This window comes from Cricetulus griseus, chromosome 6 (genome assembly GCF_003668045.3).
Source record: "Cricetulus griseus strain 17A/GY chromosome 6, alternate assembly CriGri-PICRH-1.0, whole genome shotgun sequence".
NCBI classification, from domain to species: Eukaryota; Metazoa; Chordata; class Mammalia; order Rodentia; family Cricetidae; genus Cricetulus; species Cricetulus griseus.
Genome location: NC_048599.1, coordinates 59,273,115 through 59,298,164, shown reverse-complemented (window position 1 = coordinate 59,298,164; position 25,050 = coordinate 59,273,115). Strand labels below are relative to the sequence as shown.

Here is a 25,050-nt window from a genome sequence, read left to right as displayed (position 1 = left end):
ATTATTTTCAGTAAATAGTTATAATAATTAAGTTCTCATTATACTAGTTTCTGAAAATTCATCAGCAAAAATTCATCAGCAAAAAAAAAATATGTACTATACTGGACAAAACCTATTCTAGCTGGAGATATAACTTTGTGGCATGGGCAAGAACTTGGGTTCAATCCCCAGGATCACACATACACAAAATCTACTCCAGTGAAACACTAATGAATCCCAGCCCATTCCTTTACCCCTGCCAGATAAAAATACAAAAAACACACAAAAAAGTATTATAGTTGGTATTTACTTTCTACAACGAGTTTAAATAATAAAAGAAAAAAACTTAAATAGGTCTTCTTGCCACACTACTCTAAGAGGCAACATGTTTCAGCAAGAGAAGGTTCTAGAATTGTGACATGTATTTTCAAATTGAGAATCTTCCTTATACCAACAGTAAGACTTTAGGATCTCACGTGGACTCCGGCTCTAACGTGCCCACACCTTAAGCTACTGGAGGGGTTAAAGGAAACAGTATAACACTCTGCACAAGTTCCTAAACCCAAAGATGGTGTGCGGCACATCTCTATGGTCCTAGCACCTGAGAAGCTGAAGCAAAGGGTCACCCTACACCAGCAGAGAGCAAGTTCAAGGCCAGCCTGAACCAAATAAGACCCTGTCTCATAAACAAAGGAAAAGCTGAGTATGTAGCACACACCTTTGATGCCGGTTCTCAGGAGGTAGAGGTCAGCCAAGGCTACAAAGTGACAGAGTGTTAAAAACCCAAAGGAAAGAACAAAGAAAAAACAAGTTCCCAAACCTCTTCCTCACCCATGCAGGAGCATGACAAACTGCAGAACTCCAGGAATGGACCCAGCACACAGGTGACCCCAATCTGCATGGTCTGGGTAGCCAGGAATGGTTTCAAGTCTGCTGGAGCTAATCCTAAAGTTCAGTCTGTGGCTGGCGCCCAGAAGCTCTGAAATGCTCTAACCAAAATAGTAGAGAGCTTAGGTATACAGTCTGAGATCAACCAGGGTGGCCAAGAACCAATTCCCACTGTCTAAGAATGCTGGTCAAGTATGTCTGTCTGGATTAACTAGTTATTACTATATTTAGCTGCTAAGCCTGCCCTCAGTTTGAAGCTGGAAGGCTAGTTTTGACTTTGAACCAGTTGGCCTGGACTTTGGTGCTTTCTTACAAACTGGATCCCAGCTCTGTCCAGCCCTCCTGACATGACTGGTAACTGAAAAATTTGTCATCAGGCAAACTCAACTCTCCTAAGGTCATCTGGTCTCAATTCTCAATGCTGCTTATTCAAGCTAGGCCTGGTGGCCTTCAGAGGTTGAGGCAGGAGGATTAAAAATTCAAGGCAAAGTTGGGTGTCATGGTTCATGCCTTTAATCTCAGCACTCAGAAGCCAGATCTCTGAGTTCCAGGACTCAGAACTACATAGTGAAACCCTGTCTCAAAAAGACAAAAATAAATTTCAAAGCCTGAATGGGTATAACTTTGTGAAACCTCTCAAAAGGAAAAAAAAAAAATAAGGACTGCAGATACAGCTCAATGATAGAACATTTGCCTGGCATGCAAGGGTGCTAGGTTCAATCCCCAGCAGCAAATAAATGTAGGAAGGAAGGAAGGCTGGCTATGCTATACTCAAGTTAGAAGGTCAATATTAACCAGCAAGACAGTTTACTGGATAAAAACACTTGCCGAGCAATTCTGACAACCTGAGTTTGATCCCTGGAACTCTCTCTCTCTCTCTCTCTCTCTCTCTCTCTCATATATATATATATCCATCCTATGCTGGCCTAGAACTCACAGAGATCGACCTGCCTCTACCTCCCAAGTGCCAGGATTAAAGGAACACTTCACCATGCCCAGTGAACTTTAAATTTTACTGTGCAGAAGATTTTGGGTTTTTCTGACAGAGTCTCATGAATCTTAGACTGGCAACAAATTCAACTACATAGCTAAAACATGAACTTCTGATCCTCCTGCTTCCACCTCCCAAGTGCTTCAAAAATCATTATTTATTAATTTGTGTGTGTACTCGATCGTGTATCGGCACTAAGTGTAGGTACCTGTATAGGCTGCAGACATCAGGTCCTCGAAGCAAGAGTTACAGGCAGCTGTGGGTGCTGCTGTGGGTGCTACGAACCAAGCTCATTAACCCTCTGTTAGAGAACTGGGATCCTCTCGGAGAACAGAAAGTGTTCTTTTTTTTTTTTTTTTTTTTGGTTTTTCGAGACAGGGTTTCTCGGTGTAGCTCTCGTGCCTATCCTGGCACTCACTCTGGAGACCAGGCTGGCCTCGAACTCACAGAGATCCACCTGCATCTGCCTCCCAAGTGCTGGGATTAAAGGCGTGCGCCACCAACGCCTGGCCTGAAAGTGTTCTTACTGAACCATCTCTCCAGTCCCCCAGGAAGGGACCCTTACTAAGTTTTATTGTTATTGGTGGTAGAGTAAGAACCAACATTAGCCGGGCAGTGGTGTCTCATGCCTTTAATCCCAGCACTTGGGAGGCAGAGGCAGGAGGATCTCTGTGAGTTCGACACCAGCCTGGTCTACAAGAGCTAGTTCCAGGACAGCCTCCAAAGCGCACCGGATGTACTTGATTGGATATGGGCAGGAGGTACATGGGAAGGAAATACATCAGGATGTATGCCTGCCCCTGATTGGACCTGGTGGGAAATACGGTGGCTCTATGGTTTTATTCTTTAAGCTTCTGCAAAAACATGACTCGTCACCATTCCCTGGGAACCCCAGAATGGATCTGGCTAGAGTCCATCATCCTGTCCAGTATTTAATTTAAAGCTTGCTTCAAATTTGGTTCAAAATTGTAGGACTGGTTTTTCTTTCAGAGTCTCAGGTTTAACTAACCTGAGTGGTAGTTCATTTTGTTTTTCAGACAGGGTGTCCCCAGGACCTAGAACAATGAAACAAATAGCATCTAGTAGGCATACAATAAATATCTGTTGCATGAAAGGGGCAAATATTCATTTGCTTGCAACCAAAACAATCAGAAAGCTTCAACCAAGTCAATTAGTACAGGCTCAAAGATGAGGAGAAAGAGATAGGTGCTTTCCTGGTCTCCCCAGCCCAAGCCTCACCATTATTTCACAAATTCCCATTCCCATTTGACAGGTTTCCCAAAATCTGTAAAAAAAATAAAATAAAATAAAAATGTCTGAGCCAGGTATGGTGTCCCCCATCTTTAATCCCACCACTTGGGAGGCAGAAGCAGGCAGATCTCTGTGAGTTCAAGGCTAGCCTGGTGAACAACGAGAGTTTCAGGACAGCCAGGGCTACACAGTGAGAACCTGTCTCAAAAAACAAAACAAAACAAACAAAAAAGTCTAGGAAAGATACTTTCTGAGGCAGACTACCAGGACAACCACAGTGGGAACCAAATGTTATCTCCCCACAGCCCGCATCACAGGGGTGGGGGTGGAGTAGAAGGATTAAAGCATCAATAGCATTCAACCCCTCCCAAAGCTCCATAACTGGTTCCACAGTCACAGCAGCCCAGCAGAGGTGGCCACAAGCTGGACCTCCCGCCACCTTCAGGGTGCTTTGCCCGAGGCACACGACAGGGCCTCTGACAGTCTTCCTGTCTCCAGTTTCACCTCTTGAGGGGAAGGAACTCCTGACTCAGCCAGAAAAGCAAGGGCTTAAGGATCCAATAAATAGAAACAGCCATCATTAACTTAAAAAGAAAGGTGCCCTACAAAGAACAGATCATTATTTTTTTAAAGGCGGCTGTCCTTTCTTGTAGTAAAACTTGGAGCCAGGTAAGTAAGAGGTACAAGTAATTAGACCCAGTTCTCAAAAAGTCAGGCCAATGGGTAGCACTCAGACAAGGACAGGGAGGCAGAGACAACAGGGACGGAATGAACAAACCATCTGGGTGAATCATTACCAACCACAGTTCAGAAACAGGAACAGTCTATGGTCACAGCCTAGGCACTTATTTCTCCCCAAGCTGGGAGAGGCAGACATCTCCTTGTTCCCTTGTTGCAGGCACCAGGGGTTATGTGATTGCCTGATGTCATGGGCAGAAAAGCAGAAAAGCAACACAGGGCTTTGGGCACACAGATCTAAGACTATCCCCCCAAGAGTTCAAGGCCAACCTGAGCAACACTGTGAAACCCTGTCTCAAAAAACAAAACAAAACAAAACACTGAGATGGTTCATCAGTTAAAAACTCTGGCTGTGGTGGGGCACACCTTTAAACCCAGCACTTGGGAGGCAAACATAGGTGGATCTCTGTGAGTTTGAGGCCAGCCTGATCTACAGAGTGAGTTCCAGGACAGCCAGGACTGTTTAACAGAGAGACCCTGTTTCAAAAAACCAAAAAAAAAAAAAAAAAAAAGCTCTGGCTGATCTTCCAGAGGACTCAGGTTCAAATCCCAGCACCCACATGGCAGCTCACAAGTCTGTAACTCCAGTTCCAGGGGATCGGACTCCTTCTGGCCTTTGTGGGCACCAGACATGCATGTGGTACACAGACAAACATGGAAGTAAAACATCAATATACATACATATAGATACAGATTTTTTTTTTTTTTTTTTTTTGAGACAGGGTCTTACTGTGTAGTTCTGGCTGGCCTGGATCTTCCTGTGTAGACAGGCTGCCCTTGAACTCACAGAGATCCATTTGCCTCTGCTCCTGGAATGCTGGCATGTTGGTACATCCGTGAACTACCAGCATTTAGAATGCTGAAGCAAAAGGACCAAAGGTTCAAGTCCAGCCTTGGCTAAATATGGAGGCCACTATGGACTATTAGACCTGGTCTCAAGAAACAAAACAAGAAAAGAACAACAAAGGAAACTAATGATCAGCAGTCTCCTCTGCCTGAAGGATTGGTCACTAGAAACCTTCAACTTTCTGGGCACTCAAGAGACCATGGACTGCTCCTACTGGACACAAGTAGGGAAGCAGCCACCCCACAACAGCCTCCTCTGCTCAATGTCCCCAAAATGTGAGCCCACTGGTGGGTTTAAGATGACTCTTTGGGTGCCTAGACCCCACACCAAGGCTCTCTCATGCTAGCCATGGCTCATGCGCAGCCTTTTATTCCAACAGGAACTAAAGTGTGTGCTCAGCCTGGCTGGCTTTCCAGAAGCCTGGGCTCCATGGCGGCACTCAGGATCAGGGACCTCAGTTCGTCTTCCCTGGTCTCCCCATCCCTTTACTCTCACTTCTAGGCTCTCCTTTCCTCTGGCTCTCCCAACACTCCTTCCTGGTTCTCAACTTCCAGGTGACCACCTGAACCCTCTTTTCCTCCTCCAGATGCCATCCTGTCTCTCTATAGCTTCATCTCTTTCTTCCTACCTCTGTTAAAGCACCTCATTCTCAAGCTTGAATCCCAAAACCTTTCTCATCTTCTTGCCTCAGGCTGTCAATTCCCAACCCCCAGATCAACAAGACATCCCTCAACCCCTAGAGAGCTGGGCCCCCAGACCAAGAGCCATTCTGCCCAGTCTCTGCCTTTCTTAGGGGAGGAACTCCACTCTCTGAGCTTGGGCCTTCCCACAGCAAATTCCTCAAGGACAGGACTATACAAATGGAAGCTGTGATGTCTAACATTTCTTCACACCTGCTGGGCTCACCAGTGTCAGGGGGCTTTACTCACATGGAGTTCTCCGAAACTCATACAGAAATGAGGGGTCTCTGGGGCCCACAGACTATCTCTGGTTAACCTAATTGCTCCTGGAGTGTACCGAGCAGAACATCCAGGTCTGGGCAGGGGCTCTGCCTTTATGAGTTACCCTATGCCAGGCAAATCAATTATCCCCTTTGAGACTTGGTTTTCTCATCTATAAATTGGAGTTAATAGTCCTTGCCTCCCTCCCAGCCTCGTTTTGAAGATCACATCAAATGACGTAGACATGGGAAAGCTCTCTGGCACCATATAAATGTGAAGAATCACTGTCAACGCTAACGAGCAGCTTCCAAACACAAACCAGCCACTGCTTCTTAGCAGGCAGCAATTTCAAAACGCCAGAACACCAGCCAGAATTGAGTTAAACATACAGACCAATAGGACCTGGAGGGTGGGTTCCAGTACCACCCACCATGCCAGGACCTTGATGAAGAACCAGTGTCTTCCAGTGAAGAGTTCTCAGTACCTAGCCTAGAAGGGCTCTCTCTGGAAACACACCTCAAATCCACAGATGACCTGAAGATAACCTAAAGAATCCAATTTAGGTCAAAACCCACCACATTTTTTTTCTTTTTTTTGGTTTTTCCAGACAGGGTTTCTCTGTGTAGCTTTGGAGCCTATCCTGCACTCGCTCTGGAGACCAGGCTGGCCTCGAACTCACGAGATCTGCCTGCCTCTGCCTCCCGAGTGCTGGAATTAAAGGGGTGTGCCACCAACGCCCAGTTGGACCCACCACATTTTTATTGGGCAAAGTACTCCCAGGCAACCTTTCCAGCCCCCTCACCCCAGATGAGGTGGGAGAAGGGAGCAGGAGAGAAATCACATGGCCTTTCTAAAGGAAGGGGCTTAAATACCCTGTAGACGAGGTTTTGAGCAACTAGCAGCTTCAGGGAAAGAGCCACTGTCACTTTTGGTGGTTTTTCTGAGAGGGCAGGCATTGGAGAGAGGAGTGGGGTCGAGCTGGAGATTCCAAATGAACAATGGGCATGTTGGAGCACAGCTTTAACCTCAGTATTAGGAGGCAGAGGCAGGCAGATCTCTGTGAGTTCCAGCCTTATCCTACACAGCAAGCTCCACAGGCAGAACTATGTGGACAGCCAGAGCCACATAGTGAGACGTATCTCAAAATGCATTACATTCTATAAGGAAAATATGTGGTTTAAATAAAATTTTCAGTAAGCATATAAAGAAATGGCTCAGCAGTTTAGAGTACTAGCAGCTTTGGCAGGGAGCTGGAGTTCAGGTCCCAGCTCCCACATGGAAGCTCACAAATCTCCCTAACTCCAGTTTCAGGGAATCCAATGCTCTCATCTGGTCTCTACAGACATGAGGCATACATGTGAAGAACATGCAACATACACATAAAATAAAAATAAACCTTAAGGGGCTGGAGAGATGGCTCAGCGGTTAAGAGCACTGACTGCTCTTCCAGAGGTCTTGAGTTCAATTCCCGGCAACCACATGGTGGCTCACAACTACCTTGAATGAGATCTGGTATTCTCTGCTGGCATGCAGGCAGGAGACTGTATATATAATAAATAAATAAAATCTTTAAAAAAAATCTTAAAAAAAAAAAAAACTACTAACAAAAACTTGGTTGGTGAGCATGATAGCACACACCAGTCATTCCAGTTCTCAAGAGTATGAAACACGAGGATCAGGAGTTCAAAGTCAGTCTCAGATGTTAGGACATGAGACTACATGAGACTTTGTAGGACTGGGCTACATGAGACTTTGTCATAATAAAATACCTAAAAATTGACAGGTGTTGGTGGCACACACCTTTAATCCCAGCACTCGGGAGGCAGAGGCAGGTGGATCTCTGTGAGTTTGAGGCCAGCCTCCAAAGCTACAGAGAAACACTGTCTTGAAAAACCAAAAAACCAAAAAACCAAAAAAAAAAAAAAAAACACCCCCCCAAAACAAAAACAAAAAAAAACCCCAAAACACTAAAATTCAAAAATGTGTCTTTAGGAACTTTGCTTTATCTTTTCAAATGATGAGGGGTCAGGCTGCTAAAAACAGAAGGAAAAATTCACAGGGACCAGAAAAAATATGACACTGAGCCCTGGTCTGAGGCTAACACTCATTCACTGGACAGTCTGGGCCATGTTTCAGAGCCTCTGTAGATCAATGACATAGTAACTAATCATGAGGATTCCCTTCTGGTTTTCTGTTTGTTCGTTTGGTTGTTTACCCCATTTTAGGGTGTTTTTGTCTGTATTTATGTCTGTGTACCATGTGTGTTCCTGGTGCCTGTGGAAGTGAGAGAAGGGCAGCGAATCCCCTAGAACTGAAGTTACAGATGGCTGTTGAAAGGTTCAGGCATTATGCTGGCCTGCCTCTGTTACCTGGCGGAATCCGCTCAGGCAGTACCCGGGTCAGCCCAGGCTTCCATGGGAACCAACTCTGCACACAGGTGCAAAGGACCCTTTAAAAGACAGACCCCTGTCCATTTACGCTCTCTCTCTACTCTGTTCTTCTCTTCTCTTCTCCCACCTCCGCGCTCTCTCTGCCTCTCTATGGGGACCGGCCATGGCAGTCAGCCATTAACCCTGTTCTTCTCTCTTAGTCTTTTTACTGTGCCGGGCCTATAATAAACTAGTCTCATGTCTCATCTTGCGCCTCCTTTTCTTTATTTCTAATTTAAGCAAAAGAATAACAGTTGTGAGCCACCATTCCCAGGTTCTATACAAAACAACAAAACGTCTTAACCATTGAGTCATCTCTCGAGTCTCCAACTGATAATCTTTTTTTCCCTAAAGTTTTGGACAAAAACACCTTTTCAAGGAAGGCTTCCCTGACCCTGTCAATCATGTTTTTCTTTTTATTCCTATAATATTTTCCTGGCATAGTTCTATTGAGCCTCCTTCCACCCCAGAGCTCGTGAGTTACTACACTGTCTGAGCTGACAGAAACCAGACATGACAATTTATTCACCTCCCACGAGCCCACCTGTCTCTGGTGATAAACTCCATCAATTTGATTTGCATGAGATATTCAAATCTGATAATGCTCAATTTTGTTTCACTTGATCCTGCCTCCCTTTTATCCTGACCTCTGCCTCCATTGAGATCCATGAGAGGGGACAACTCGCAGAAGTTGGCTCTCTCCTTCTACTACATAAGTTCTAAGGATCAAACTGGGCCATAAGGCTTGGCAGTGAGCCCCTTCACCTGCTGAACCACCTTGCAGGCTTTTATTTAGGTTTTCTAAATAAATATCAAGACATGATCTTGACATGTAGCCCGGACAGGCCTGGAACTGTGTATACCAGGATAGCCCCAAACTTGTCAGCAATTTCCCTGCCTGTTCCTTCCAGGTGCTGAGATTACAGATGTGCATCTCACAGGTAAGTATTTAACTTTAAAACATGCAATGAATGAGGTGTGCTGGTGCTCAGCCACAATCCCAGTATTTGCAAAGGAGAAGCAGGAGGAGCAGGGACTCGAGACAAGCCTGGATTACAAGAAACCCTGTTTCAAAAAACAAAATACAGAACTTGCAATGAGAATGCAGACAGCAAGAACTACCTGATAGTATGCCAGGTGTTGTATGGAGCCAGACCCACAGTAATGTAATCAGGAGGGGCTGCCATCACTTCTATTGGGTAGATGAGGAAGCCACAGCACAGAGAAGTTAAATATTTGTTCAGTTACCAGTGAGGTAAGTCATGAGCTATATTCAGGCTGTCTGGCTCCAAAGTCCTTTCCTTAGCCACAACTGCAAGTAAGTACAAAGACTACGAATACATTCACAATGAACAGCAGGGCAGGGTGTTCTACAGTGATACCCATCCACCTTCAAACCATGGCAGCTATGACAGGTAGTAATTTTTGACCTCACTGAAGATAAGTTAGAAAAACTCTTACTCTATGCACAGCACGTGTCTACATCATCTGACTACAAAATGTCAGCTTTGGGGCCAGAAATGGCTCAGTGGTTAAGAGTATTTACTCATCTTGCAGAGGACCTGAGTTCGATTCCTACCATCATTCCTACCACATCAGGCAGCTCACAACCACCTGTAATCCAGCTCCAGGGGATCCTTGGCCTTCATGGGTACCTGTATTCATGTATGCATGCGCAACAAATAGACACATACACATGGTTAAGAAAAATATAACAACTTGGAAAAAGAAAATGTGAGCTAGGAAAATCACCATTTGTCTCTGAATTTCAAAATGATGAGACCCAGAAACAAGAAATAGAGACTAGAAACAAAACAGAAGTGGCCACTCACCAGGGACAACTTAGTTCATGTTTGTATCACCACCCGGTACAGCTTCACACCAAGTAGGCACTTAACAAAACTGTTTCCTGGTTATGAGACAGCTTGGTGGAAGAGTGCATGCTTAGTATGTACAAGGCCCTGGGTTTGATTCCCAGGACCAGAAATAATGTTTACAGAAAATGTTTCTGCCCTCCTCACACAAGTGTGTTTCCATAAACACACAAGAAGGAAGGAAAAGAAAGTTTGACTCTGTGAAGGTTCAGGGTGTGCCTGCCCTGGCAAGGCACTAGGTACCCGGTATGTTACTGTCAAATGTCAGGGATTCAAGCAGAGGTGGGTGACCTTATACCTACTTGGTGGGAATGTAAATCACTGCAACCTTTCTGCAAGGCAGTTTGCATCATGAATCATAATCTTGTAAATGCATTAACTTTTGGTCTACTGACTTCACTTTGCCTGAAAACAACACTGTATGCTCATTCAATCATTCACCAAGTGTTTACAGAACATCTGTCAAGATGTTCTAGGAGCAGTAACTGCAGCAAACAAAACAGGAAGTCTCTGCCAGGATTTTTTTACACCCTGATGGGAGAGGCCAAAAGTGAGCAAATGACATTAACATAACAGGCAGCTGTGAGGTCTCACACCTGGACAGACAAGGCTCATTGAAAGTGTGGGACAACTAATTGAAACAGCTCATCAGGGAAACCCTCTTCCAGGGTCAATTAGATGCCAACTGCCATGAACAAAGAATGTTCTAGCAGAAGTATTAGGTGTAAAAGTCCCTGAAACAGGTTTGTTTAGGTGAGTTTAAAACAAAACAAACAAATAAATAAAAATAGGCTGCTCTTGCAGAGGACCGAGGTTTGATTCCCAACATCTCACTCCCAGGTACTCTAAACTATCTAAAACGCCAATTCCAGGTGACTAGACACCCTCTTCTGACTTCCTCAAGGATTGCACGCATGTGGTGCACAAAACACACATGAAGGCAAAATACCCATACTCATGAAATAAAAAAAAGAAAAAAAAGCCAGGTGGTGGTGGTGCACAACTTTAATCCCAGCACTCAGGAGACAGATGCTCTCTGTGAGTTGGAGGCCGGCCTAGTCTGCAGAGTGAGTTCTAGGACAGCTAAGGCTATACATAGAAAACCTGTCACAATAGCCCCGCCCCCAGAAAAACAACAACAATGCCTCATAGGTGCCCTAATTTTTTGTTACCCAAAACACGGAAAATAGGAAGTACCATGTTTTGGCAATGAGGAGGAGGGAAGTTACTGCATGGCTGCTGTGCATGTTACTGCTGAAGGTCCTAAGTGACTACACACAGAATCAACATATGGCCAAGTGGCTCTGGATTGAGTTTATATCTAAAAGACGGCTTTCTGTTTTTTGGTGGTGCTGGAAATCAAACTCCAGGGATTGCAACACAAGCAAGCTCTCTACTACTGAGCTCCAGTAGAATACAGAGAATTCTACTGGAGAATACAGAGCTCAAACAGATCTGTACAGCCATGTCCATAGTAGCCTTATACACTTACTGAAAAGGCAAAACAACCCAAATACTCATCGACAGATTAACGGATAGAAATTCATGCAATGGAATTCAACTTTAGAAAGGAGATTCTGACACAGCTATAACATGGTTAACTCCTGTAAACACTACACTAAGTGAAATAAGCCATATATAAAATGACAAATATTACTGGAGGTGCACAGAATCCTATTCACAGAGGAAAGGAGAACAGTAGCTAGGATTTCACAGGTTAGGGGAGGGGAAATGGGAGTTATGTTTATTTGGTACAAGGTTTTATTTGGGATGATGGTGAAGTTCTTCGGATAGAAAATGGTAGTGATGGTGGTACAGCAATGTGAGTTTTTGTTTGCTTGTTTGTTTTTGTTTTTCAAGACAGAGTTTCTCTGTGAAACAGTTCTGGCTGCCCTGGAACTTGGTCTGTAAACCAGGCTGGCCTTGAACTCACAGAGATCCGAATGCCTCTGTCTCCTGAGTGTTGGGACTAAAGGCATGTGCCACCACCACCTGGTGTGAATGTCCTTTTGTTTTGTTTTGTTTTTGTTTTTTCGAGACAGGGTTTCTCTGTGTAGCTTTGGCGCCTGTCCCGGCACTTGTGAATGTTCTTAATACCATTGAAAATTCTATTCAGAAAGGAATAAAATGCTCGATTTTGTTATGTTATATATGTTTGCCACAATTTAAAACATAAAAAGAAGAAGCTAGGCAAACACCTGGAATTCCAGCACCTGGGAGGTAGAAGGAAGACCAGGAGTTCAAGAACAGTTTTGGCTCCATGAGAACCTGATAACACACCCTAACTAAGGCAACTTACAAAAGCAAGGGTTTCTTGGGCTTATGGTTCCAGAGGGATAGTAGTCTATCACCATCTCGGGCATGGCAGTGGGCTTGCATGGCAACTGCAACAACAAACTGAGAGCTCACACTTTGAGCTACAAGCAGGAAGCAGAGAAAACACATAAACACATTAGAAATGACTGAAGTTTTTTTTTTTTTTTTTTTTTTTTTTTTCTGTGCAGTCCTGGTTATCCTAGAACTTGTTTTGTAGACCAGTAGACTAGGCTACCCTTGAACTCAGAGGTCTGCCTCAGCCCCTACCTCCCGAGTGCTAGGATTCAAGTGTGTGCCACCACTGCCCAGCTGATGACCAGTATTTTAACTCTCAAAGCCTGCTTCCACTGACATACTTCCTCTAACAGGGCCACATCTCTTAAACTTCCCAAACAGTGCCATCAGTTGAGGACCAAGTGTTCAAATGTCAAAGACTAGGGGCACCTCATTAAAGATACCAAATTACCATATGGCAATCCTATATTTAATATTTAGCATCCTAAGAAATCCTCATAACCATTTAACAATAGCCATACCACAAGCAACATGCAATAGTTCCAATTTCTCTACATCTTGAATTCGGCTGTGTATTTATTTTAGCTTTGGAGTTTTACTTTTCTATAACAGCTATCCTAGCTGATAGGGAGCAGTATCTCATCCTAATGTGTTATTTGTTTGAGACATGTAGACCTTGTAAACCAAACTGGGCTTAAACTCAGAGATACACCTACCTCAGCCTCTCAAGTACTAGGGTTAAAGACCTGTCCCACCATACCCAACCCAGCTACTTTTCGAGACAAGATCTCACACTAAACCTGGAGCTGTGGGTACCCAGAGGCCAAAGGCATCTCATCCCCTTAGAGCTAAAGTGATAGGCAGTTGTCAACCACCCGACAGGGGTGATAGGAGTCAAATCAGGTCCTCTGCACTCTTAACCACTGAACCTCCTCTCCAGCCTCACTTTGACCTAAATTTTAAATTGAGTTGTTTGGAATGTTTTGTTGTTTTCTTTGCTTGCTTGTTACAATACAGTGCTTTCAACATGTAAAAACCATTCTGAGTACATATCCACAAAAAAAAAAAAAAAAAAAATCACTAGGGGCTGAAGTAATGACATAGTAGGTAAGAGAGTACATTTGCTCTTACAGAGGGCCCAAGTTCAGTTTCCAGCATCCACATCAAGTGACTCATAACTGTAATTCTATATCTCATACACACACACACACACACACACACACACACACACACACACACACACACAGTTAAAAGTACTAAAATAGGACTGGAGAGATGACTTAGCAATTTAGAGCCCTTGATGCTCTTGCCAAGGAACTGGGTTCAGTTCCCAGGACCCACATGGTAGCTTAACAAACATCTGTAACTCCAGTTCCAAAGAATTCAACTCCTCTGGCCTCTGTGGCTACCTGCACTCATATGCACATACTTATACACAGACACACAGACATAATTAAAAATAATAAAACTAAATCTAAAATAAATAAAAAGAAAAAAATCTAAAAAAAAAAATTGAATAAGAAAGCATTTAAATAAGCCAGGTGGTGGTGGTGGCACAGTCTTTAGTCCCAGCACTTGGGAGGCAGAGGCAGGTGATTTACCTGAGTTCAAAGCCAGCCTGATCTACAAAGCAAGTTCCAGGGCTACACAAAGAAATCCTGTCTCAAAAACCAAATAAATAAACAAATAAATAAATCTTTTAAAAAATAGTAGTGGATTATTTGAACTCTAAAACCATAATTTGCTCTAGTCCTTCATTTTTATTCATTTTATTTTATGTTAATGCTTTTCCTGCATTTTCATTCATCTATGAACTGTCTGTGGAGGCCAGACAAGGAAGTCAGGTCCTCTGGAACTGTAGTTACAGATGGTTGTGAGCTCTCATGTAGATGCTGGGAATTGAACCCAGGTCCTCTGCCATGTCTCCAGCCCTCCTAATCACTCATTGAAAACGATTACACTTGTGTGTGTGTGTGTGTGTGTGTGTGTGTGTGTGTGTAGATCAGAGGACAATTTTCAGGAGTCAGTTCTCTCCTTCCAACATGGGGGTTCTGGGGGTTGAACTCAAGTCATCAGGTTTCGCAGCAAGTATTCTTTTCCTCTGACCAGGTCACTGGCCCTAGTTCTTTATTATACATTTTGGGAAAAGCCACTTCCAGAGAGCAACACTGACTGCTCTAGGTCTCCTGACTCTCATGTCATTACAGTGGTCTCTATAATGCTTTCTTTATTCCTTCAACAAATATTTATTAAGAGTCTACTATGTGCCAGGCACCAGGACTATTACTGAAGTGAGTTGATCAACCAGATCTGCTTCTCAGAGGTAGAAGCATAGAAGGATTAAGACTTGAGGCAATAATAACACAGCTGAATACTAACGGCAAACTAATATAAAGTGCTGAAAAGGAGGAGAGCCAGTTGCTATGAAAGAGAGTAATATGCAAAGCCTGGGGTGTAGCTCAGTACAACACCTGCCTAGCAAGGCCCTGGGTTCAAATCCAGCATGGGGGTTGAGGACTAATAGGCAAAACCTCTCTGAAGGGGCCAATTAAACTGAGTTGGGTTCTTTTTTTAAAATATATGTCTGTGTGCATGGGTGTATGTATGTATAAGAATGCAGATTTCTGCAGAGGCTATCAGCTACAGATGCCCCAAACTCAAATCCTCTGGAAGAGCAGTGTATGCCTTCTTAACCACAACCATCTCTCCACCCCTTTGTTGTTTTTATTTGTTTTTAGATGGGGTCTCTGTATTGGTTAGGGTTTTGTGTGTGTGTGTGTGTGTATTTGGTTGGATTTTGGGTTTGGTTTTGATTTTGGTTTTTTGGTCAACCTGAAAAAAAACTAGAGACAGCTGAGAAGAGAAAACCTCAATTGAGAAAATGCCCCATTATATTGACCTGCAGGCAAGCCTGTTGGTCATTTTCTTGGTTGATGATTGATGTGGAAGGGCCCAGCCTACTGTGGGAAGTGCCATCCCTAGGCAGGCGCTCCTGGATTGTATAATAAAGCAAACTGAGCCAGCCAGAAGGAACAAGCCAATAAGTGATGTTCCTATGATCTCTGCTTAAGTTCATGCCCTCACTTCCCTCAGCAATGTAATGTTACCTGGAAGATATGATAAAATGGACACTTTCCTCTCCAGATCGCTTTTGGCCAAGAGGGATTAAAAAAAAAAATAGATGGCAAACTAAGGCAGTCTCTGACCCAGACTAGTCTCAAATTAGCTCCATAGCTAAGGATGACACTAACCTTCTGATCTTCCTGCCTCCACCTCCCAAATGTGGAGATTACTGGTATACATCACAATACCTAGTTTATGTGTTGCTAAGGGCTAAACCTGGGCTTCATGCATGTTAGACAAAGACTCTCCCCAACCCTAAATGGAGTTCTGAATTATAAAAGCAAGATGGACTAACAATCCGATAGGGTGGTACATCTTTAATCCAGCACTCAGAAGGCAGAGGCAGGTGGATCTCTGGGACTTCACGCTGGCCTGGTATACATAGTGAGTTCCTGGACACCCAGGGCTATGTAGAGAAACCCTATCTCCAAAGAACAAACAAAAATGAACTGACAGAAGGACAGAAGGGAAGGAAAAACATTACTGACGTGTGTGTGAGAGAGACAGAGAGAGAGAGAGAGAGAGAGAGACAGAGAGAGAGAGCGAGAGGAATTGTATAAATGACTGTTACATGGTTCTTTTTTTATCATTGTTACTGTGACAAAGTCTCCCTATGTAGACCAGTCCAGCCTTGAACTGCAAATCCTCTCACCCTGGATTACAGGTTTGTACCTATAGGGTTTTAGGAAGTATTAGGATCATTTAATTTTCTGTGAGGAGAATGGATCGGAGAGGGATGACAGATTACAGAAGAATAGACTGGCTGCAGAGAAGTGGGCTAGACTGATGGTGAACGAGTCTGAGAACCCTTGGAAGGCTAAATAATTAGGACCCAGAAATGGACAAGAGGACAGATATGGAGGCATCAATCAAAAGTAGCTCAGCCTGGGTTGGGCAGTGGTGGCGCACGCCTTTAATCCCAACACTCGAGAGACAGAGGCAGGCAGATCTCTGTGAGTTCCAGACCAGCCTGGTCTACAGAGAGAGTTTCAGAACAGCCAGGGCAACACAGAGAAACTGTGTCTCAAAAATAAATATAAATAAATAAAACAATAAAAAGGGAGTAACTCAGAGTGGCTGGGGTTAGGAGCATAGCTCAGTGGTATAGCATTACCTAACAGGTAAAAGAATCTATGTTTAGGGGGCTGGAGAGATGGCCCAGACTGTTCTTCCAGAGGTCTTGAGTTTAATTCCCAGCAACCACATGGTGGCTCACAACCATCCGTTATGAGATCTGGTGTCCTCTTCTGGTGTTCAGATATACATGGAAGCAGAATGTTGTATACATAATAAATAAATAAAATCTTAAAAAAAAACAGGCTAAAAAAGAGTCTACGTTTAATTCTCAGCAATGCAAAATGAGTAAATGCATAAATAAATATCCTAGTTGAGTGGACAGGTGGTGGTGGCATTTACAAACATAGTGAATTCCAAGGAGGGTACAGGTTTGGGCAGGAAAGTTCAAGTGCAATTTTGGATACTGGAAGATTAGGACTCCCGTGAAACATCCGAATGGAGAGATCAGACAGGTGGACTCATATTTTTGGAATTCAGAGAAAGAACTAAATGAGAGTGAAATGTAGTGCTGGTGTTCCTCAGTATTATTGAACTGTGCAGGACCTGAGCCATGCAACAGGGGGCCTGGCTTTCAGTCCTCCTCACAATTCTGTCACTAAGATCCGCCTTCCTTCTCCCCTTGTTTAACCCGCTAAGTAGCACACGCTGGGAGGAGCAACACTGGAAAATCTGATATTTAAAAAGCGGAAAAGAAAACCGAGCTCTCTCGGTACTAGGTCTCAACGCCAAATCCAAGAAGGAGAGGCTGAGAAGGGAGTGAAGAACCTAAAGAGCTAACTTCTCTTCCCTCCCAGGACCAACCTGAAGCTAAAAAAACTGGTTTAGGAACTGAAACGAAACATCTCCACACATAGGTAAGACTGCTGCTGCGCAGGCGCAACGAAGCAGGCCCGGCTCTCAGATTCGAACCGGCGACCACACACTGTGGCCTAGGAGAGCGCAGTCAGTCACACAGTTCCGAGTCCTCAGTGCCACCCTCCCTAAAGAGGTCCTTTCTGGAAAAGCCCCAGGCCCCCCTTTTAGGCATTAGGCCGGTACTCGCTCCTGGTCCGGTATATATGGGCGGAGCATAGGGAGCCGGGACCAGGCGCCGGCCAGGCGCGAGGACCGAAGATCCGCAGTGCCTCTCGAGTTCTCACCTCTTTGTCTGCCGCCTTCTCCTCAATGCCAAGCAGCGCGTATAGATCCATCTGTAAGAGCTCTTTGGTCACCGCCATGGTTCCAGCCCTGACCGAACTGATACTACAATTCCCAGGAGTCTGAGCGCGCGCGGGGAGGCGGTACTGGCTCGGAGCCGGCCCAAAGGCGCTAAGCCCCCTGGGAATCGGCGTGATCCGGTTCAGGTTTGACTGACTGTGGATGAGCGTGTCGTGAAAAATGAACTACGACTCCCAGCATCCCACACTCCGCCGCCGCCCGCGCGGTGGCGAGCGGAGAGAGTCAGAATTCCCCGCGCTGGGCCGCAGCTGGATGGCGCAGGTGGGCGTGTAGGGCTGGGCTGCCTAGGCTGAGGGTCGGAAAGGCCTTCACTGCGTTGGTGAGAGGCGATCCTACGAATCGGCGGCGCTGAGAGACGCCATGGAGAGCAGGTGCTACGGCTGTGCAGTCAAGTTCACCCTCTTCAAGAAGGAGGCGAGTGTTCTAGAGAGCTGGAGGGCCAAGGAAGGACGCGGGGCGAAGGGAAGAGCTCGGGACTTGCAGGCCAAAGACCCAGTTTGACTGCTTCTTTCTAGTGGTGTAGTTTTGACGAAGTAACTCAGTTAACATTTCTGTAAAGAGGGGCGTATGCCCATTCGCTTTCGGGGTTAAAACTATGGTATGATGAGGTCCAGTGAGATGGCTTTGCGGGTAAATGCACTTACTGCTAAGCCTGATGACCTCAGTTGGAACCCCAGGAAGGAGAGAACTACCTCAAGTTATTCTCTGATCTCCACACACGTGCCATAGCATGCACATATCTACACACACACACACACACACACACACACACACACACACACACACAAAGAAATATTGTAAAATTGAAATAATTGTAAGGGGGGTTGGTAAGGTGTGGACCTGAAAGTACCCTATAAATTATAAAGCTTATTGCTGTCAGTTTCCAAAAGCTACGCCTTTTTCTTCTTTTTTACCAACAAGTGGAGCATCTACCTCCTGCTTCTCTCTGCTCTTCTCTTCTCCATCTCTGTCTTTACTATCCTAGGGCCGCTGCGCATCACACCATGCCCGTTACTCTCAGGTTGTATTACGAAGCTTCCACTTTCCCCTGGGCACAATGGAAAAGCTTTCTTGTTCATGACACAGGCTTACCAGGTTCTCCTTGCAAGCTTCCGGGGAGATAGAGGGGAATAAATGGGATGAGTTCATGGTGTGCAGGACGGAGCACCTCAGAGCATGCATTTGGAGTCAGGGTTCAAATCCCAGCTGTCCTGATTTACACAGTTAAGACCTAAGTTTAACAAGTCAGGTAACTCTCTGCCCCCTGTTAGAATAGAGATACTGATGTGGGCATCAGGATCAAATATGACACTGTGTGTAAATTATGAGGTTGGATCAGATGATGAATTTTAAGGTTCAAGCTGTGTGCCTGGTACACACTAAGCACTTAATAACTGAAGCTATTGTTAATGCCCTTATCCTGAGCCCAACCTCCCACCATCTTGCCCGAGCAGAGAAAGCACAGTATCTACACTCTGTCTGATTCTCTTTTGTTGACTAGCCAGTGACCTGACTCACAGAGCTTTGTTTGTCTTTGTTCTTCACCCCCATGGTAAGAAACTAAAAATGGCAGAAAGCATGTGAGTTTTGCCTGAAATTTTATCTGATCGGAACAAGACTCTGGAAACCAAGGGCTTGTTGTGCCCTCTACTCCATCTCTCCCTGGACCCTGGGGATCCCACTCCTCTTCCTTCCTCCAACATCTGGTCACAACTTTAATTTCTTCTTTCTGTGAGTGCTTAGAGAGTCCCAGAGAAGAGCCAACAGGGGTGGGTGAGAAACGGATCCTCCTGCTTCGTGTTTCTTATAGTATGGCTGTAAGAACTGTGGCCGGGCCTTCTGTAGCGGCTGTCTTAGCTTCAACGCTCTGGTACCTCGGGCTGGCAACACTCAACAGAAAGTCTGCAAGCAGTGCCACACAGTCCTGACCAGGTGAGAGATGGGCATGGGCAAGGGTTCAGACAGATGTGACACTAAGCATCTGACCAGGCCCTGTGGCCTTGTGCTCCCTGGCCAGAGGTCTGCCTAGGAAGTATTTGGTGTAGAAATCACTGCTGGGTGGCATGATGGGACTTCTCACACCAAATTCCTTCTCTAGAGGGCCTCCCGACAATACCTCCAAGTGGTCGCCACCTCAGAACTACAAGAAGTAAGTACTGAAAAAAAGACAAGTGGGGATGGCAAAGGACAAGGACACCAGTAGCAGGGCTCTCCTTCCAATCTGCAGACCACATGGGTGCAGACCTTTGGGCTCCTGCTTCCCTCTTGGATTCTGAAAGCAGCTCATTAATCTGTTCTCAGAAAAGGCATCTGGGAGCTCTTTCCCTGTTAGACATACCCTACAGCTGGTCAGCTGGGTTGGGCTGCAGTACCACATAAATAGAGGTCACAGAAGACTGCCTGTAGAGGCCCCAATTGATTTGGATGGGTGCCTTCAGTCTTCCCCTTTGCCTTAAGAGTGTCTGCCTCATATCCTCCTAGGCGTGTGGCAGCCTTGGAAGCCAAGAAAAAGCCCAGCATTTCCCAGAGCCAGGGCTTGACCCAACAAGACCAAGCCATCGCTGATCGCCTAGCACGGCTCCGTCAGGAAAACAAGCCCAGTGAGTTTAAGTGTACAGGGGGACCTCAAAGGCAGGGTGCAGGGCTTGGGACTGAGCTGCCTCCAGCCCTTACAAACACTTGCCAATTGCAGAGTCAGTACCCTCACAAGCAGAGATAGAGGCACGGCTAGCTGCCCTGAAGGATGAAGTCCAGGGCGCCATCCCTTCCACACGAGAAATGGAGGATCGGCTTGCAGCATTACAGGGCAGAGTACCACCTTCTCACACCGTGAGACCGGTGAGTGTTGTGGCTTGGGAGAGAAGGGTTTCCTAGGGCAAGCTCCCTACAGAAGCCCAGATACATGTATGATCATGTGCTTTGCAGGAGTTAGTAAAGCCTCTCACCCCTACCTCCTGAGCCTTAGGCCTGCTCTCAAGCCAAAGACCAGTGCCAAGCAGCAGGACTGAGTGCGTCAGCAAAGAGTGGATACTCAGTCCTGTTGGGAGCTGCCAACCTACTCACCTATGTGGACCTTGAATTCATCCCTTTCCATGGGCTTTGAAAACTCTTCAGCATCCACCCCTGACTCAGACCTCTTCTGGACTTCTGGTGTGGCCTTCCCCATCCCGATATTCCCCACTGAGGTTCCCTCCTCTGCACAGGCACACCAGGCACCAGATACCAGGACCCAGGCTCAGCAGACTCAGGATCTGCTAACACAGCTGGCAGCTGAGGTGGCTATCGATGAAAGCTGGGAACGAAGAGCCCCAGGTAACCAGTCCACTTGGCTTCTCCATAGTCATGCCCTGCCTCTTCTGCCTGCCCTCTGAGGAGGCGAATATGAGTCACAGGATGGTCAACACTAAAGAGCTTCTGAGTACCGAGTGCTTACTTCAAATGGAGCCAGTGTAGGCCTCTTGCACTGGCTCTAGAATCAGATGGGGAATTCCAGTCCCACCACCCTCCATGTGTTCCTTGACCTGTCTAAATCTCTAATCTGTAAACTCAAGCAATGTGTGGTAAAACCTGTGTTGTGGGAGAAGTCATGAGGAATAAATGGAATAACACAGTAAGGGCTTGGGACTGCCCGGCTCATAATAAGGACTTAGCAAGGATTGTCTGCAGTGAAGACACTGATAATGGGTAAGAGGTTTAAATTAGAAGAGTTAAGATTCAGTTGCCTTCTGCTGCCAGCCACATTTCAACCACTGGCTCTCCACGTGAGCTTGCAGCAAACATCATGGACAGCATGAGTCTAGGACATGCTATGGCATGTTCCCAACATCACAGGAGGTTCTTGGACAGTGGTGTATGAAGGCTCCATAGCAGAATTCCAACTAGGGATGACTTCTACCTTTAGGGCACTTTTGGGAGTGTTTAGGGACATTTTTGTTATCACAGTTGACAGGTACTGCTGGCACCTGGTAGGTGAAAGACAGGAATGCTGCTGGGACCCAATGTGCAGTTGCTAGCCCCCCACCCCCTAAAAGAGAATTGTCAAAAGAACTAAGAGTGATAAACTGCTGTATAGACTCAGTCTCAGTGGGTACCTCACTGGTCTGATGGAGGACTGTAACCCTTATGTATAACTGAGGAAACAGGCTTGGTAAGCTCAGGGGCTTGGCCACAGGCACAGCCCTTAATTGGCAGGGATGAGCCTTCTACATAACACTATTTTTGTTTTTGTTTTATTTTGTGAGACAGGGTCCCATGTAGCTGGCCTCAAACTTGCCATGACCATGAACTCCTGATCTTCCTACTTGCACCTCCCAGCTGAGGTCATTACAGGAGTGAACTGGTTTTAAAGCCCCTGTTCTGAAACTCTAGACTCAAGGTGACCATGTCAGAGCCAAATCCACTCTGATAAAATTTCTTCTTGCCCTTTATCTAAGACTGCTGCTTCCTTCAGGATCTCTCACTCTGCTCTCAGAAAATACTAATTCCAGCCCTGAAAGACAGCCCAGTTAAACCTTAGCTTCCCATATCCTGATCCCTTAGGGCAGTGATTCTCAAGCCATAGGATAACCACCCTATATTAACTAGGTGGATAGAGGCTGATGCATTTGAAAAAGACACAACTAAAATTACTAGTATTGCCAGGCATGATGGTACATACCTGTAATCATAAGAATTGTGAGGCAGAGGCAAGAAGATCAAGAGTTCCAGGCCAGCCTGGACTTTATAGCAAACCCCCATCTTTAATAATAATTAAAAAAAACTCAAAGCAGCCAGGTGTTGGTGGCACACGCCTTTAATCTCAGCACTCTGGAGGCAGAGGCAGGCGGATCTTTGTGAGTTCAAGGCCAGCCTGGTCTCCAGAGTGAGTGCCAGGGTAGGCTCCGAAGCTACACAGAGAAACCCTGTCTCGAAGAAAAAAAAAAAAGCAACAAAAAGCCCCAAATTATTTTATATTTGTAAAAATGGAAGAAATATAATATAAGCCTAGTACTGATCAAAAGTTGATAACATATGGTTAAAAAATAGCTGAGAAATGGGTTCACTGGCTTCTGGAATTTTTCTGCCTTCCTAACTATTACCCCTTCCAGTGGCCCCCCTCCAGAATGACCTCAACAAGGGAGGTACAAGGAACCAGCACACAAATTCCCAGGGGCAGGCCAGCCCATCCCTGGAGAAGGAGAAGAGCAGGCTGCTGGCCGAGGCAGCCATTGAGCTACGAGAGGAGAACACCAGGCAGGAACGGATCCTGGCTCTCGCCAAAAGATTGGCTATACTTCAGGGACAGGACCCCAACAGAGGTAAAGGCCGAAGATAGCTTCCTTATTCAGACCCCCTGTCCAAGGTCTACTGCTACCTCAGACTACACTTTCCCTGCCAGTGCTAAAATGGTTACTAAGGGTCCCTGTGCCAAAGGATCTGTCCCATCCAGAGCCATGAGCTATGATGGACAGAGTAAAGAATGAGGACTCTGAGACAGTGGGACCTTCAGACTGCCCTCCACTCTCAGGGCTGATGGCCCAGCCTCGCAGGACTAGGGGAGGGAGGCATAGCAGCTTGGTTCTCAGCTCTGAATAGGTGCCCCCAGGAACCAACAGTTCTAGAAGACAAGAGGGCAGCCATCTGGTGAAATAGCTCACCTCACTCCTTTCTTTGTTCCTGTACCCCATTCAAGTGACCCTCCAGGACTATCACCTACCAGACAGTGATGAGGAGGATGAAGAGACAGCCATCCAGAGAGTGCTGCAGCAGGTAGCTTTGTTACCCACCTGTCACCTCTGCCTCTGCCTCTGCCTCTGCCTCATTGTTGTCTGTTCTCATTCACTGGCCTTTAGGGCCACATGAGTGGTCATTCCACAGCTTCAATTTTAGTTGAGGTCCATATTTCCTATCTCAAGAAACCAGGAAGAAACAGCAGGAGGTAAAGGTTGAAGAGCTGAGAAGTTAGGCCACAAAACCCAGAAATGCTGGGAGGGGAGCCTGGACCGAGAGCAGGAAGTAGTTCTCTTCTTCCCTGTTCACAGCTCACCGAAGAAGCTGCCCTGGATGAGGCAAGTGGCTTTAACATCCCTGTGGAACCAGCTCCCCGACCCCGGGCCCAATCCTGCAGGGCAGAAACTAAGGTGAGAAAAGCCCGGCACATGTATCCCCACACTTGCCACAGCCTTGCTCTGGCTCTCTGCACCATCTGTACTTGCCTTCCCTATTCCTGTCTTCCTGAAGACCCAGTCTCTGCTTCCTGGGCCCCAGGCTGCGGAAGAAGAGCTCCCCTGGTGCTGTATCTGCAATGAGGATGCTGTCCTGCGCTGTGCTGGCTGCGATGGAGACCTCTACTGTGCCCGGTGCTTCCGGTGGGTGCAAGTAGAACATTCTGAGGCTAGATTGGTCTTGACTTGAGGGCTGCCAAGATCTCTGCCATTCACCCCTTTGCTCCCCAGGGAGGGCCACGATAACTTTGATCTTAAAGAGCATCAGACTTCTGCCTACCGCCCCCGACCACCTGGCCGAGAACACTGAGGAAAACCCTGATGCCCTCCTGAGGTGGCAGAGCCACAGGCAGCCAGCAGGCTGGGACAGCTCCCCCGGGCCCGGTGTCAGGGCATCCAGTGGGATAGCCGATCCTGCTCTACTGATGGTAAACACACTCTTGTGAGCTTTGCAGTCAGTGTAAAGAAGAAAGAGTCCATTGAAGGTCATGACTCTTAGAGGAGCCAGAGGGAAGGAGGAGTAAGGGCCCCCTCTAGGAGGCTGGACTAAAACTGAGAGGCAGATAGGGAAGATCAGACTGAACCTAAGGATGAGCCCTGAAACCCGTTTCCAGGGCCCAGCCCTGGCCTATAGTGGAGCTAATAAAAGATGCTGTTGATAAATTATTCTAATTTAAAATGTAAAATGTTATGATATCATATGAGAATAGGTCTGAAGGAGTAATTAAAATGACTTTGAAATTTGGGTCTTTTACAAGCTGATGATTGTTGCATTTTGGAGTTGCAACAACATTAAAACAATTTCAATGGTAAAAAAATAAAATTAAATAAATAAATAAATAAACAAAATGTAAAATAAATAAAATAAAATATGTTATAGAGTCATTAGCCCAAGAATTTTTTTCTCTGTACTGGGGGTTTGAACCCAGGGCCTTGCACATGCTGAACAAGGACTCTACCACTGAGCTATATCCCTAGCTCCAGACCCTTTTTATCTGTGAGCTTGTTTCTGGCAGTACTGGGAATTGAACCCACATTTCATACATGCTACATGTGTGCTTTAACACTGACCTACACCTCCAGGTTCCCAACACCATCTATATTCAGAATCCTGTGGCCTCTGAGCCTGAGGCCTGTGAGAGGCGCTAAGAACACAGTAG

The 25,050-nt window shown here is 45.8% G+C and overlaps 2 protein-coding genes across 3 annotated transcripts in view; one reads left to right on the top strand and one right to left on the bottom strand.

Moving 5' to 3' along the window:
- Positions 1 to 17,756, bottom strand: part of Dnajc17 (DnaJ heat shock protein family (Hsp40) member C17) — a 34,686-nt gene extending 16,930 nt beyond the window's left edge. Inside the window, exon 1 of the mRNA XM_027422177.2 lies at positions 17,609 to 17,756. Coding sequence (XP_027277978.1) covers positions 17,609 to 17,686 — 78 coding nt within the window. The 5' untranslated portion in view covers positions 17,687 to 17,756. The remainder of the gene's footprint in view (positions 1 to 17,608) is intronic.
- Positions 17,757 to 17,821: 65 nt separating this feature from the next.
- Zfyve19 (zinc finger FYVE-type containing 19) lies at positions 17,822 to 24,778 on the top strand. Of its 2 annotated transcripts, none has more exons than XM_027422176.2 (11): positions 17,822 to 18,101; positions 19,498 to 19,619; positions 19,786 to 19,836; positions 20,169 to 20,287; positions 20,380 to 20,525; positions 20,891 to 20,999; positions 22,775 to 22,984; positions 23,359 to 23,435; positions 23,708 to 23,806; positions 23,934 to 24,034; positions 24,122 to 24,778. In XM_027422176.2, the coding sequence occupies exons 1-11, from the start codon at positions 18,048 to 18,050 to the stop codon at positions 24,198 to 24,200; spliced, it is 1,167 nt and encodes a 388-aa protein (XP_027277977.1). In that variant the 5' UTR covers positions 17,822 to 18,047; the 3' UTR covers positions 24,201 to 24,778. The 2 variants fall into 2 exon arrangements, with proteins under 2 accessions (XP_027277977.1, XP_027277976.1); XM_027422175.2 differs by having other exon boundaries at positions 23,907 to 24,034.
- The last annotated feature ends 272 nt before the right edge of the window (positions 24,779 to 25,050 follow it).